This window comes from Necator americanus, chromosome V (genome assembly GCF_031761385.1).
Source record: "Necator americanus strain Aroian chromosome V, whole genome shotgun sequence".
Lineage (NCBI taxonomy): Eukaryota > Metazoa > Nematoda > Chromadorea > Rhabditida > Ancylostomatidae > Necator > Necator americanus.
The window spans coordinates 13,702,308-13,715,897 of record NC_087375.1 but is presented as its reverse complement, the minus strand read 5'-3'; the positions used below and the strand labels follow the sequence as shown (position 1 = coordinate 13,715,897).

The window sequence follows — 13,590 nt, the reverse complement described above, 5'->3', positions numbered from 1 at the left end:
GAACACCACTTTGAGAAATGGATAACAACTTTGGGAAAAAAAAACGAAGGAACGATAGCACCATTTAAAGGAGTCCCTTGGTGCATAACATAGCAAAGACAACTGTTTTTCCTGCACCAATTCTTAGCAGAAGTTGGTAACGCTTTTCGATCATTTCCCTCGGGGAACAATTAGGTTTTCGCCACAAATTCATAACGAGTTTCTAAAGTAGGTTATATAGAGTAAAGTGATACATAAACTCAGATAAAACAAGAAGAAATACTGGATACAGTCTATCCTCGGATCCCAGGCTTTCCGCTTCTTCCGTCGACCTGGTCGCTCTGTGCTTCTTGATGTGTGTCAGAAATGTCACATTTACAAAAACAAGAAGAATCGAGTCATTAAAAACATATTAGGTCTCACTTGACTTTCATAGAATTTTGAATTTAAAAATTAAAATTTAGAACTTACTAATACCTCAATTTCTCAGCGATTTCTCAGAAATAATTTCAGCTTAGCATGGCTTCCTAAACTTGTAGAGCTTTTATTCCAGAAATCTTCTCAGGATTAGAGGCTCACCAAGTCTGGAAAATTACGACGAAATTGGCACAGTACGGAAACTCGAGAGAGAAACATCATAGATTACGGAAACGAAGGTGGCCCTCCCGGTCGTCGTAAAAAACGGCGTGGAAGATGATGTTCATTCCTACGAAATAAGTTTCATCGCGCCGTGTCCACGAACAAGTGGTCGAGAACCAGTGATTCCACCTGTACATATGAAAGCAATGAAAAGGCTGCTGAGGGGACCGGAGCGTGCACAGCGCGTTCTAACGTACTTCGTAGGAATAAACGCGACAAACCGACACCGTCTTTTAGGAGTATTAGGGAAAGTTGAATGGAGCCACGTCGGATTCTGTAATCTGCAACCCGAACACTACAGCTCAAGGGGTTTCTGAACTACGTCAATTTTGTGATACGCTGCTTTTAAGAACAGTTGTCAACGTAGTCGGCAGCTGCTGCGCAGATTCAGTTGTGACCGGATGATCGACGCCTCGAAACCATCCTAGAGCAAACCAAGCCTTAGATCGCTCCGGAGTAGATAAATTGGTACCAGACTTGTCTGGGAGGATGAAAACAGTGAGTTGACCCAAGGGCTACTCCAGGCAGGCCATTGTAAGGCTGCAGGCGCGTTCGTAAAACTCAAGCGATTCTGGATTAAAGCGATTGACTAACGCGAGACACTTGATTCTTTATCAACGTAGTAATGCGACAATTTTTGTCCACATTATAGCGCACAAACCGGTAAGGGATAAAATTCCTAGTGTAGCCAAATTCGTGCTGTGCATTCGACTTCAACTCAGAGGTTCAAAGAAGTGCACAGAGCTAATTGCGAAAACCAGCCGATCTGTCAAACCGGTGTTCTTATCCCCCAGAATAAGTTTGGGAGGAATTCATCACCTCCGTAGAGATGAAGGACTTTGTTAGCCTTGGACGGCAGGGCGGTGCAGAACCTCCGACAGCAGCCTATCACCACCCTGCACCCGTCCACTTTCACTTAAGTGCAGCAAATCACGAATCTGACGTGGTGAGAAACACGCGGGAAAAGCTCTCCCTGATCGTCGCGTGGGAATCGCGTTAGCTACTACGAGATGCGTTAGAACGCTCCTCTATGCGCACGTTCCGGTTTCGTTGATATCACTCGAATAGACTGCTGAGAAGACACCACTGATCTTCGATCGATCGCATTCGGATGCGGCGCGTGCGCAGGGGGTTGTAACCGGAGCCGTCGTAAAACCGTTGTCTTCCACCCCAAATTTTTTTTACGACGATCAGGGAGCGATGAGCAGAGCCACCCCTGATCCTGAACCCTAACTCTAGATTTTTTCGCGGATTCCTGCATTATGTCAGATTCGTGGTATGCTGCCTTTAAGTGTGTACGTGTAATTCATCAATTCAAGCACATTTTATTTCTAACAATAGCATGACGACAACATAACAATACAAGAAATCTTTTGCGCTTCTCGCTGGCCGAGATACGGAAAAGATATTTGGACCGAAGGATAACTAATGAAAAAATCTAGCGAAAAAAAAATGTAATTTTTGCTCTCATTTATCGTGTAACAAAGTCTCCCATAGAGTGTAGTTTGCAAATTTATGACAATAGAACAAATGTTAGTACTCTTGACTCCGTCTCCGTCTAGAACAGCAGTAACGCTGTCCGGTTTTATCCCATTATTCGTTTTTCTTGTCAGGATATTTACTGCGTGAAACTGGAGGTCGATGATGTAGCCTGACAGGTCCTCTTACGCCAATTAGCCGGTCTAAATTGCATAAACTTCAAAATAAAGGAGCTTTCGTTTATTTCACAGAATCGGTGGTTCATTCTTTTGAAAGTTTTGCATTTGGAGAAACTCCGCATGCTTTTCTCTCCTTTTATTGGTAGTGCCAATGTGCTTTGGAAGAAAAATCTTTGGAACGTGGCCGTTGTCGTTTTCGAGCTGCCGGGAACAGATAAGATCCCCACTAGCCTCAGGTGATATATAATGATAAAAAACAATACCATCGAGTCTTCTTGAGGGGAACGAGCCACCTGAACGCATCGTGAACAAATTGTTATTTTTTCTACCTGTCCTGGACCCTAAATTGCACAACTTTTGAAACAACAACAGATGTTTTATTAATATTATAATCTCTTTGACTGATTTCTCTAACATTTTCGCATTTTCAAAAACTTGCCATGTTTTCTTTTTTCTATTTATTATTCCTTTTTCCTCTATTTATTATAATATATCTGGGGGAAAAAGTGAACGACATCACATATCATTCATTGTTTTTGAGTCAGGTACTAATCAACAAACCTCACTATCCAATAATATGTATGTGATGATGAAAAAGAAAGCAATCAATAGATTCAAATATCTCGGTGCCTTTTTTTTGACCTTTGTTTTTTTTTATTGCAACAATGGATTACAGCAGCAAGAACATAAATGCTTGTACAAACATAATTTCATAATAAATAAAGTGCTGCATTTCTTTCCATATTTGTTTTTGTTTATTGTTTATTTGTTTATTTATGTTCACTAAAGCAAATAACGGTAATACATCGATTCTCTCTTTGTACAGTGGAAATCTGCTTCTATTTATATTTGCTACATGAAATATACGGAACAAATTATATAAAAATCTGTTATGAATTTCTTTAATTGTTCTCCTGGATTCTGTTACCTGGAAGAAAGTAGAAAAAAATACATGAAGGCTGTAAAAATACCCTTCATTTATTTTCTCAAATTTCCTTCAGGTAACTGAATGCAAGGTATTTTTATAGCTTTTATATATTTTCGAAATACGGTCCTAATATTTAAAGATTTTCTATTTGTACCCGAGTTAAAGAAGCAAGATAGAACTGCTGAAAGCAGAAAAAGGTAAGAAAAATTGAACAAGAAAGCTTGAAGTTCCCACCTTGCCATCTCCTTGATTTCAGGTTCTTGTAACTGTTCTGATCCCACCCAGGACGTGCATTTGGGGGCGGACGTGCGTTTCTTCTACGCATTTTCATAGCTTTGATCCACTCACCCCATACTGAATCCGTTTCTGAAACGAAATCTGAAATCCAGAGTACACCTGTAGTTCCTCATCCTTAGCTGCTTTCACGATCTTGTTTTGTTTTCAATAAATAAATAAATAAATAAATAAATATCTTACCATCGATTACGTCAAAGCTGTTATCGTTCAGTGCTACCCCATCTTCTAGTGTCACTGTCGTTTGCAAAAGAAGATGCATCGTGCACAGAATTGTGCCCCCAGTTATAAGATGCATCCTAGGAGAAAACAGTACAACATATCCCTATGGCGGCGACTTTTCACTTTTGAATTCGGTCAGATTTGTTTTTTGGAAGACAAAACATTGCTGTTAGATGACACAGTCGATTGGTGAGTGGATTAAAGGAGTGGAAGACCCACTTAACGACATCAAGCTGAACAAAATCTCATCGTAGTGGATCGAAGACAGTTGTATGGAATCAGCAGCACTGCATGGAACTAACATGCACTGCAGTAAAAAAAGTTCTGATCTATAATGCTACTTCAAGTAAATGGTTATGTACGATCTCCGCTATAATATGGAATTAACGATCGAGTAAATCAGTAATCAGTAAATCCAATAAATTAGCATTATCTCCCTCATCCCCCCTCTTCCCCTTGTGACGTTTCATTTGGAATCTTTTCGCATGCTGTGAAGATTTAACGATTCCATGATCTCACGTACTCAAAAAGCTCTGAGATTTGAGCACCCAAAAGATTCGAACACGGAAAAATAGCGAATACCGAGCGTTTGAAGATTCACAGAAAGAAACGGAAATTCTGTGCGAAGGTAGTTGATTGCAATACGATAATTGGATCAAGGTTGGGCTAGAAGACGACTATGAACTGTTTACATTACATCGGTACATTTATCCGTCAGAAGGGCGTGTTAAAAAAGGATAAAGCCACTACCATATCAGTCCACTTGGGAAGCACCAACGCGTTTTACTGGAATTCGTAATCGCGTGGAGGTTTTGGGACGCGTGTTGGTCCATACAGTGACCTGCAGGGGCCAACCGAGTGTTTTTATTGGTGTTTTTATTCTCTCAGACAAGTCTGGTACCAATTTATCGACCCCCAAGGGATGAAAGGCTTGGTTTGCACGAGGGCGGTTTCGAACCTTCGACTGTGTGGTTACTACCGACTCTAATCGGCTTCGCTACCCCCAATCCCCTTAGACGGGTTACCCACCACAAAAAGGACTTCACTAGGTTCCACCGACAATTCGGTGCCGATGTTATGCCGATGTCTAAAATGTTCCGACTCAGACCAAATGTGTTTCCTTTTTTTTTTTGTTCACTAGCGGTGTATGTTGAAGGCGTCACCCCACGAATCTGAGGTGGTACGGAATTCAGGTGGAGTATTCGTAGACGGCATAGTAGATTATGGAGGGGAGGGGGATGGAGTGATTCCGTCCATTTCTTCCTAACTGCCGGGAGATGCGGCATGTGCACAAGGCTGGCGCGCTCCAATCGAACTCGTTGTAGAAAATAGCCGCCGGAACACTCGAAGCCGCAACTTTTGAGCCGTTTTCTTTACGGCAATTAGGAAGAAATGAACGGAATCAGATGAAGAAATGGACAAAATCAGAATCGGACAGATTTTATGCAGAAAAAAGCGTTGAAAAGTAATTCAGTTGATGTGTTGATACGCAGTTACGAGATGCTTTAAGCGTTCTGCGGAACGCTTGAATATCCTGGGACCTAGATTTTGGGACCTTGACAATTCGAAATGGAACAGTTCAGAAAACTGCTCACTACGTCACCTCAATTGTGACTCGCTTCCGAGAAAATACATATCCGCCAGTTATCATGACATTATTGCTAACATTTGTGTCTGCGGCCTCAAAAATGTCACTTGAAGAAAAGTAGCCGCCTTCGCTACGCATGAAAACTAGATAAAATTATCCTTTTCCGGTTTTTGTCACTAAAACCTTTCTTACCAACTTGCCGGAAGGTTCCGTTTATGTTACAAGAACAGCTCTGCGTGCTCCAACGAGGTTCAATAACCAAAGTGAGTCAAGAAGGACCATTAATAACCGGGCTACACTTTTTAGTATTAAGGAATCCTTCAATAAGTTGGTGAGAAGGTTATATGCAACAACTACAGCCATAGCTTAGGTAACTTTTCCTGTGGGTTCGCTTTAGGTGATGTGATAGTCGAGTACTTTCCCTGGTAAGCTCGCCCTTCAAAAGAAAAGCTAGGAACTCGCAATGGAATCCACAAAAAACTATGATATCTTTCGGAAGAAGTAGGACAAAGGAAGACTGAAGAATAACACTAATTTTATATGTACAGGGAACGTCTTAAATATCATGGAAAACATTCTATTTGTGGACTATGCTGATGAAGAATAACTTAAGAACATATTTCGTGGTCTCAAGAATATCGTATGAATTTTATCGGAGAATGGAAATTTCCGCGAACAAAACTTCCCTCCTCTATCGATTGCTATCGAGAATATTTCCATATTTTCACGTTCGAGCTTGTAATCACCACTAGTTCGTTAGATGGAGAGTTGTGGTGCAGTTTCTTCCATTCCAGCGTTCCATCGGACTTCTTCGAGAATTTTCCATGGTCACATCGTGGTCTTGTTCTTTCGAGGTAATGTGTTATCTGTAAATATTTCTAATTCATGATTTCCACTGGAGAAATTTACGAATTAGCTGTCTTCACTCAATTGTACGCATTATATTACTTATTATATTACTTAGTACATTACTTACTTATATTGTACAGGTCTGCCTTTGTTAATGCTTTCTCTGCCCCACGATTAAATTAAAAACCTAATTGTCGCCATTTCATCTCTCGTATTTGTAATGGAAATGAGTTTTATTCACAAATAAAGGATAAAGTTTCTGGCGTTAATCAATCCGCTTGGGATGCGCCCCCACGTTCACTTCAACTCAGAATCGTTTGAGGTTTACGAACGTGTATCTGGCCTATACAATGACTTGCGGTGGCTAGCCGATGGGTCAAGCCAGTGTTTTTATCCTCCCAGACAGGTCTGGCACCAATTTATCGACCCTGGAAGGATGAAAGGCTTGGTGAGCACTAGGGCGGATTCGAACCTCCGATCGATCGTGCAGGAAGAGGAACCTCTAACCGCTACACCACACCCGCCTTTTATTCACAAATACCAATAAAACATCAACGATTATTAACGATTTTACCATTAGTTCACTCAATTAAAACAGTCCTTTTCTGCGGAAAAAGTGGGTTTCTCCTTTTACTTCAACTTCATTTTCTGATGAGGAGGCAAAAAATGTATTTGATATTCGCACCACAGCACACATACATAACATGAAAGTACATGGCGATAACTAATTGTGCGAAGAGAGAAAAAAAGCTTTGTCTTACGTTGCACAAGCGACCGTTGAATAAAAATTATGCATTATTTGTCTGGAATGGTCTGGAATGCTGTATCTATGTATATTTTGCATAAATTCTTCCAATAAGTGCTTCTACATCGACATTGCTACTGAACCGAGTTCGTAAGAAAAAATATTGCAGAAAACCAATCTACAAAACGTATTACAAAAAAAAACAGAAAGGTTAGTTGCAAATTTAACAAAATCAAATATCCAAGGTAAACGCAGAAAGAATTCAGCAGAAAATTCCCCTGGGAAGAAAATTTGAGCGCAGCTCTGTTGAAAAAAGAAAATTGAGTTCGTATGGATGTACCGAGCTGAAAACATTAGTAGAATGTACAAGCAAAAATGTGGAGGAGACAAAGAACATGCCAAGCGCACATTTTCTTACTACAATAAGAAAAAATCCTTTAAAAGATCACTTTTCACGTCCTTACCACAGCGCAATTGAACGTGGCAAAATCCACTCACTTTCCCTGAGGAATAAATAATTCTTTGTGTTGTTTCTTAGGTTTCTGTTGTGACTACTTGAAAGAAGTAACACCTTCGTACAACATTGCTCCTTAGGTTTCAACAGAGGACGGAGACCGAGAGAGGCACACAAGAGTTTATGAGGTTAGTTTCATGATTAGGGAAGGTTAGCTAAATAGTACAAAAATATGTACAGGATCGTTAGGAAAAACGACTGTGTTTTACAATTTCCAATTATCATTGTAGTAAGAAAAGGAAGCCTATCCATAAAATTCCAATAATTTATTTTTTTGACGAGTCCCTTTCACTTTAATAAAAATTCCTTTAGCAAAAAAACACTGTGACGACTGTTTTTCATTTCATGAAGGCCAGCACTGTCAACACTTTATTCAAACATTACCGCTGATACCACGTAATCGTCGTATGTGCATCGATTTCTCTAGTGTTACTTTCCACTATTGTGTCTCGAGTGGCTAGTGAAATTTTCCCACCTTTCTAGGATTTACTGCCCTCAGAATTGATGATTTTTGTTCAAGACTGCGAAGTTCGCAGAAGTTTCTAGCATTTTTAGATCCTTGAAACCAAATTAATAAAACAATTAACGAAAGGAGAAATTTAAAAAAAATTATTTACAGCAAATTGGATGCGTTCCAATAAGCAAGCGAATGATTTTCGCACTGCACATTTTTTATGCTACACATTAAGATTATTCTAGACTGAAAAATCATCTAACGTCCGGAGTTGAATGAGTAACGTAGCCAATGTAGAGCTATGTACGATAAAGAGTAAAGAATAAAGTGTCTGGCGCATCCCAAGCGGATTGATTAACGCTCCACATTGGCTACGTTACTCACTAAACTCTGGACGTTAGATTATTTTTCAGAACTACTATAACGCAAAATAAACAGAAATCAACTAGTAAATTGAGGGCAGCGATTTTTTAAATTCCGCGTCCAGGATTCGATGCGTTTGTCACAACATCCCATAAGCGAAACTTTTTCATTGTGTAAATATAGAGTAGTGTAATATTTTCAGTGCTTTTGTAACGTATTTTCGAGTTCATACAGGCAGAAATGTTGCATCCATAGACGTTTTAGCGCGTTTGCACTGAACGCTTGCCGCTCTCGCTTCTGGAGCTGAACTTTTTTTTTGGAAGAAGTAACGTATGCAGACGATCTGATACATTTGCTGGTAATTTCTTCTCATAATAGGACGGTGGCAGGCAGTTTGCCTTACAGTTTTACAAACAGTTTACGGGTTTCATGTTCCCAAGATCATTTGCTATTAGTTGTTCCATAAACTAAAGCCCATCAAAAACGAATGGACCGGGAACAACTGTTTTTGATTAAAATTACAATTTCTAATATATGTATGAGGAGATCACTTGTGACTTCCATATATTTCTTTATTGAGACAAATATTATAAAAAATAGTTTGTTTATGACTTAAAGGCATCACCCCACGAATCTGAGGTGGTGCAGATTTCAGGGATGGAAGACTACGGAGAGGGAGGTGATTCCGTCCATTTCTTACTAATTGCCGTAAAAAAAACGGCCCGGAAGATGCGGCGCCGCACAAGACTGGCGTGCTCCAACCGAACCTCTTGTACAAAATGGGGCGCCAAAACGAATGAAGCCGTCTCTTCCGGGCCGTTTTTTACGGCAATTAGGAAGAAATGGACGGAATCACCCCCCTCTCCGTAGTCTCCCATCCGTTATACGAATACTCCACCTGAAATCTGCACCACTTCAAATCCGTGGGGTGATGGTGTCTTTAAAATTTCCCCTCATTGACTTTTTTGCAAGTTTGAGCGAATTATTTTGCTAAGTAGCACTGCTAACCCCAAAGTGTGTCGAAAAGAAACGATAAGATCTTAAAAATGATAAGGAAAGTAATGGTAGATGCCAGACACAGTTATTTCTTCCACAAAGTAAGTTTCAATGACTTTTGATCTTTTTCGGACTGGTAAAACAGAAGAAGCAAAATAGTGCAGTACTGGACATTATAACTTTTCTTAGAACTTCTTTATGCTTGGCATTCTGAAATAAATCCAAATTTGGTTAATTAATCAATCCTTAGCATCAGAAGAGATCTTCAGCTACATGTTTCTCACGAAACATGTATGCGAATTTCTATTTTCTCACATTCCTGTAATGCCTAGTCTTTCATCACGAAGTTTTTGCGTGTGTTTCTTGAAAGAAAAGTGGATAAATTTTATCAAGCCAGAACACAAATGAGCGGACAATGTTTCCATTTTTAGAAAAGTGGCGAAAACTTATTTTTAGAAAATGAGTGCATCTGCACTATAGTGGTATGTAGTTGCCTAAATTCCCCGGAAATTACAACTAATCGAAGTTAACGAGCTCTCCTGGCTGAGGTCCCCATCCGTTCGCACGCAGCCCCTGAGGGATCTCTTCGTTCTGAACATCGCGGGACAAAGATATCGCGATGGAATTTTTCAGCTTCAGTAGCAGGAGAATAACCTCTCAACCAGCACGCGAATGAACAAGAAAAGCCACCTTTACTCTATAAAACTTGGGAAGAAATCAAGTGAGCTCTGTCCTTGGTGCCCAAGGCACACCAATGAGTGTTTTCGAAAACAAAAATAAGGTCGATACGAACTACATTCCTAGTCTCAGCTGTGGAAACTCTGAGTAATGAATGCCGAGCTGAGGAGTTTTCAAAAAACGGCGCTTCTGACACCTTACAACAAACTTCAATGATCGTATCGTTAGCTTGTTTTTGCAAAGAGACGAAAGTATCTTATTATAAGGACAACACTTCGGCAGACCTATCCGTGCCTGGTGCTTGACTTCCTTCTGGCACTTTCCACTTATCACTCCTGTTTCACCTTCAATATGCTTTATCAATCGTCATTTCACTTGGTTTCTTCACGAACCGTCTACATGCACTTTCAGAAACTATGTACACTTTGTCCGTTGATCAGCAAACGCCAACAATCTCACATACGCCTCCAATTCGACGAATACGCAGTAAGTGGGAAAATTATGAGTTGTTCAGGCGCCCCTATTGTAACTTTTTGTTTGTCTTATGACAGTGCTGCTGAAATAATAAATAAAATTTCTGACATATGAGGTTATCACAAATTCCACATATTTCTATAGCATAGCATTACAAAGGTAGTATGTTCATGACCTAAAATTTTTCTATTATTGACTTTTCTGCAAGTTATAGCGAATAATGTTGTTAAAGGCATCACCCCACGAATCTGGAGTAGTACGGATTTTCGGTGGAGTATACGGGATCGTAGATTATTGAGAGAAGAGTGACTCCGTCCATTTTTCCTAATTGCCGTAGAAAGCGGCCCGGAAGATATGGCCTCCAGCGTTCCGGCGCACTATTTTCCACAAGGAGTTCGATTCGAGCACGCCAGCCTTGAGCATGAGCCGCATCTTCCGGGCCGTTTTTTACGGCAATTAAGAAGAAATGGACGGAATCACTTCCCCCTCTCCATAATCTACTATCTCGTGTACAAATATTTCACCTGAAATCCGCACCACCTCAGATTCGTGGTATGCTGTCTTCAAGGAGCACTGCTACCCCGCAAAGAGTGTCAAAAAGAAACAGTAGGGTCTTTTCAGAAAATGGTGAGGGAAGTAAAAAACAAATAGATGCCCGACCACAGTAATTTTCTCTAACAGATAAGTTCCAGTAATTTCAAACTAGTCAAGCAGAATAAGCAAAATAATGCAGTGCTAAATATTGAGCCTTTTTTCTTTGAATTCCTTTGTGTTTGTCTTCACTTTCGGAAAAAAAAATATTTCTCAATAATGTAATTCAGGGTCTGCTTCTTGGGTCATGCTGCTAAGATAATTTCAATTTGCTTCGGCTACTTCATAACCCATAAATAATGTTCTGCCTTAGCGAAACAATTGGGAAAAAAGTGTGACTTGACAAAATCACAGGACAAACCACTGTTCAACAGTTCGAATGACCAAAATACGAAGGGGTGAAAAGAGTCGAGGGGGAATTTTAACATACATGCCCACCTCTGGGGCGGGTGTGATGTAGCGGTTAGAGGTTCCGCTTCCTGCACGATCGATCGGAGGTTCGAATCCGCCCTAGTGCTCATCAAGCCTTTCATCCCTCCGGGGTCGATAAATTGGTACCAGACTTGTCTGGGAGGATAAAAGCACTGACTTGACACATCGGCTAGCCACCGCAAGTCGTATAGGCCAGATACACGTTCGTAAACCTCAAACGATTCTGAATTGAAGTGAACGTGAGGGCGCATCCCAAGCGGATTGATTGACGCCAGAAACTTTATCCTTTATCCTTTACTTTATGCCCACCTCTACGATCGAATACTCGACGTGACAACATGTAATTAGATCCTGGGCTGATACTCCACGACGGTGTACAGTTCTGCCATACTGTTTGTTGATGGAAACGTCGACAACAGGGAAAATACCGGTTCTTGTGGACAAAATATAAATAAACTGGCATGTTTTTCTAACCGTAACTCATGATCATGGCTAATTAAAAGAACTATGTAACATAAGATAAATATTTGACAACCATGTCACGAAGGGAAGAAATTCGAAACTTTGAAACACGGAGCAGTGGCCAATCGAGACCGTGAACATGCTGTGCATAGTTCAGATATGCGACGTACTTTCAACTTACTTTCAGGTGATAGCTGGTCCCGAGGCGAAGTGCAGATCATGGGTCTTGCTGCAGTTGTGTTCATCATGACCGTGGCTTTTTTCGGGATTTCCGTCGTGAACTGCCTCGGGCGACTGAGAAGACGACGCCAATTGCTCAAACGGAAACAAATGAAAGGTGCAATTCTTACTCCCTATTCCTTACCATACATGAATTTAAAAACAAAGCTCCAGTCTCCGAATGAACACAAAATTTCCCCCAAAATATATTTATACTTATTCACTTATATTTGTACGATATATTTATATTTTACCCTATTTCTAGTTTTACGTTGTGTTTTAGTGGAAAGCTTGATAATTCTAGGAAGTTCAGGGGAGCAATCTTTCTTTTTCCGAATCACAAGCTGAGAACTTAGAATCAGTTCACCCATCCTTTTCGATTTCCCGGATAAGATTGATTCTTTCTGCAAAAGTTCTACGAAAAATGCAGAAAAGCGAGAGCAAATCAAAACAAAACTCAACAAACAAATCTTCAAAAACTCGCGTAGAAAATGCATGTGGTTTTCTTTCGAAGAAGAAAAGAATAGAAACGGGGTTTGCGGACTGGTAAGCTGTCAGATCAGCTCGAAAGAATATTATAGCATTAGCATGTTGAAGGATGTCTCTCCTACACATACTGAACTAACAACTGGGAGCTTCTCTTATTTTTTTTGCCCCTTTATTTTCTCCTTCATCACTTGAAAGACAACTTTTATGAACTTACTTCTCCTCTTCGGAAAACCTAAATTATAATTTATATGCAATCTTTTTGTTTTGTTCAGTCTTAATACAACACATGGAATATCAATAATTGTTTTTTTTTCACACTTCGTTCCTTTTCATAATTAATTAAAGTTTAATTAATTAAATTCAGCTGTTTACTTCACGAATCCATCTCTACCTCCAGAGCAGCACGTTCAAGGTGGAAGGCCTGTATTTTAAATAAAAATGAAGTTTATACATTTGATATGTTTGATAATTCTCTGATTTTTTTACAATCGATATCTGTTTTTCTCTCTTGTATAAAGATCAATTTACTGCAATAAATCCTTTGAGAGTGTTTCTTGAGCAGCTATTTGATCTGAGGAATTTTATTCAAGCAAACAGGGTCCGTTTAAAGTTGTAATGATGGAATTCTAATAAACCATATGGTAAGTGGCTGGTGTAGCGCAGTCAGTAAGAGGTTCCGTTGGGACTGCACGATCGATCGATGCCTCAAAAATGCCATAGTGTGGTCGATCGATCGATCCGGGATCGATAAATTCGTGCCAGATTGGGAGGATGAAAACACTGACTTGTAACAAGTGAACGTGGTGGCACAACCTAAACGGATTCACTAACGCCAGACACTTTATGCTTACCTAATTGGTATGAGAGATGTATTTTCTGTTCGTACTGTTCTATTTGGCGAACTACAATACTCTGCATGAACATTGAAAAACCGACGGTGAGTGACGGTGCGGCACCGTCGGCCACCGTCGCTTGCTCATAACTGCTCATAAAATGGAAACTTCAGGACAACTCAT

General features: G+C 40.1%; 2 protein-coding genes across 3 annotated transcripts; one reads left to right on the top strand and one right to left on the bottom strand.

The window, feature by feature from the left end:
• Window positions 1-2,211: 2,211 nt before the first annotated feature.
• RB195_013791 (uncharacterized protein) lies at window positions 2,212-5,446 on the bottom strand (the record flags this gene model as incomplete). Of its 2 annotated transcripts, XM_064203782.1 has the most annotated exons (6): window positions 2,212-2,300; window positions 2,540-2,617; window positions 3,439-3,570; window positions 3,682-3,797; window positions 3,940-3,953; window positions 5,324-5,446. In XM_064203782.1, 6 exons carry the CDS (start codon window positions 5,444-5,446, stop codon window positions 2,212-2,214), a joined length of 552 nt encoding a protein of 183 aa, XP_064059662.1. The 2 variants fall into 2 exon arrangements, with proteins under 2 accessions (XP_064059662.1, XP_064059663.1); XM_064203781.1 differs by lacking the exons at window positions 3,940-3,953; window positions 5,324-5,446 and having other exon boundaries at window positions 3,682-3,796.
• Window positions 5,447-10,323: 4,877 nt separating this feature from the next.
• Window positions 10,324-13,006, top strand: RB195_013790 (uncharacterized protein; the record flags this gene model as incomplete). The annotated part of the gene is made up of 3 exons (XM_064203780.1): window positions 10,324-10,393; window positions 12,054-12,203; window positions 12,939-13,006. 3 exons carry the CDS (start codon window positions 10,324-10,326, stop codon window positions 13,004-13,006), a joined length of 288 nt encoding a protein of 95 aa, XP_064059661.1.
• Window positions 13,007-13,590: the final 584 nt, after the last annotated feature.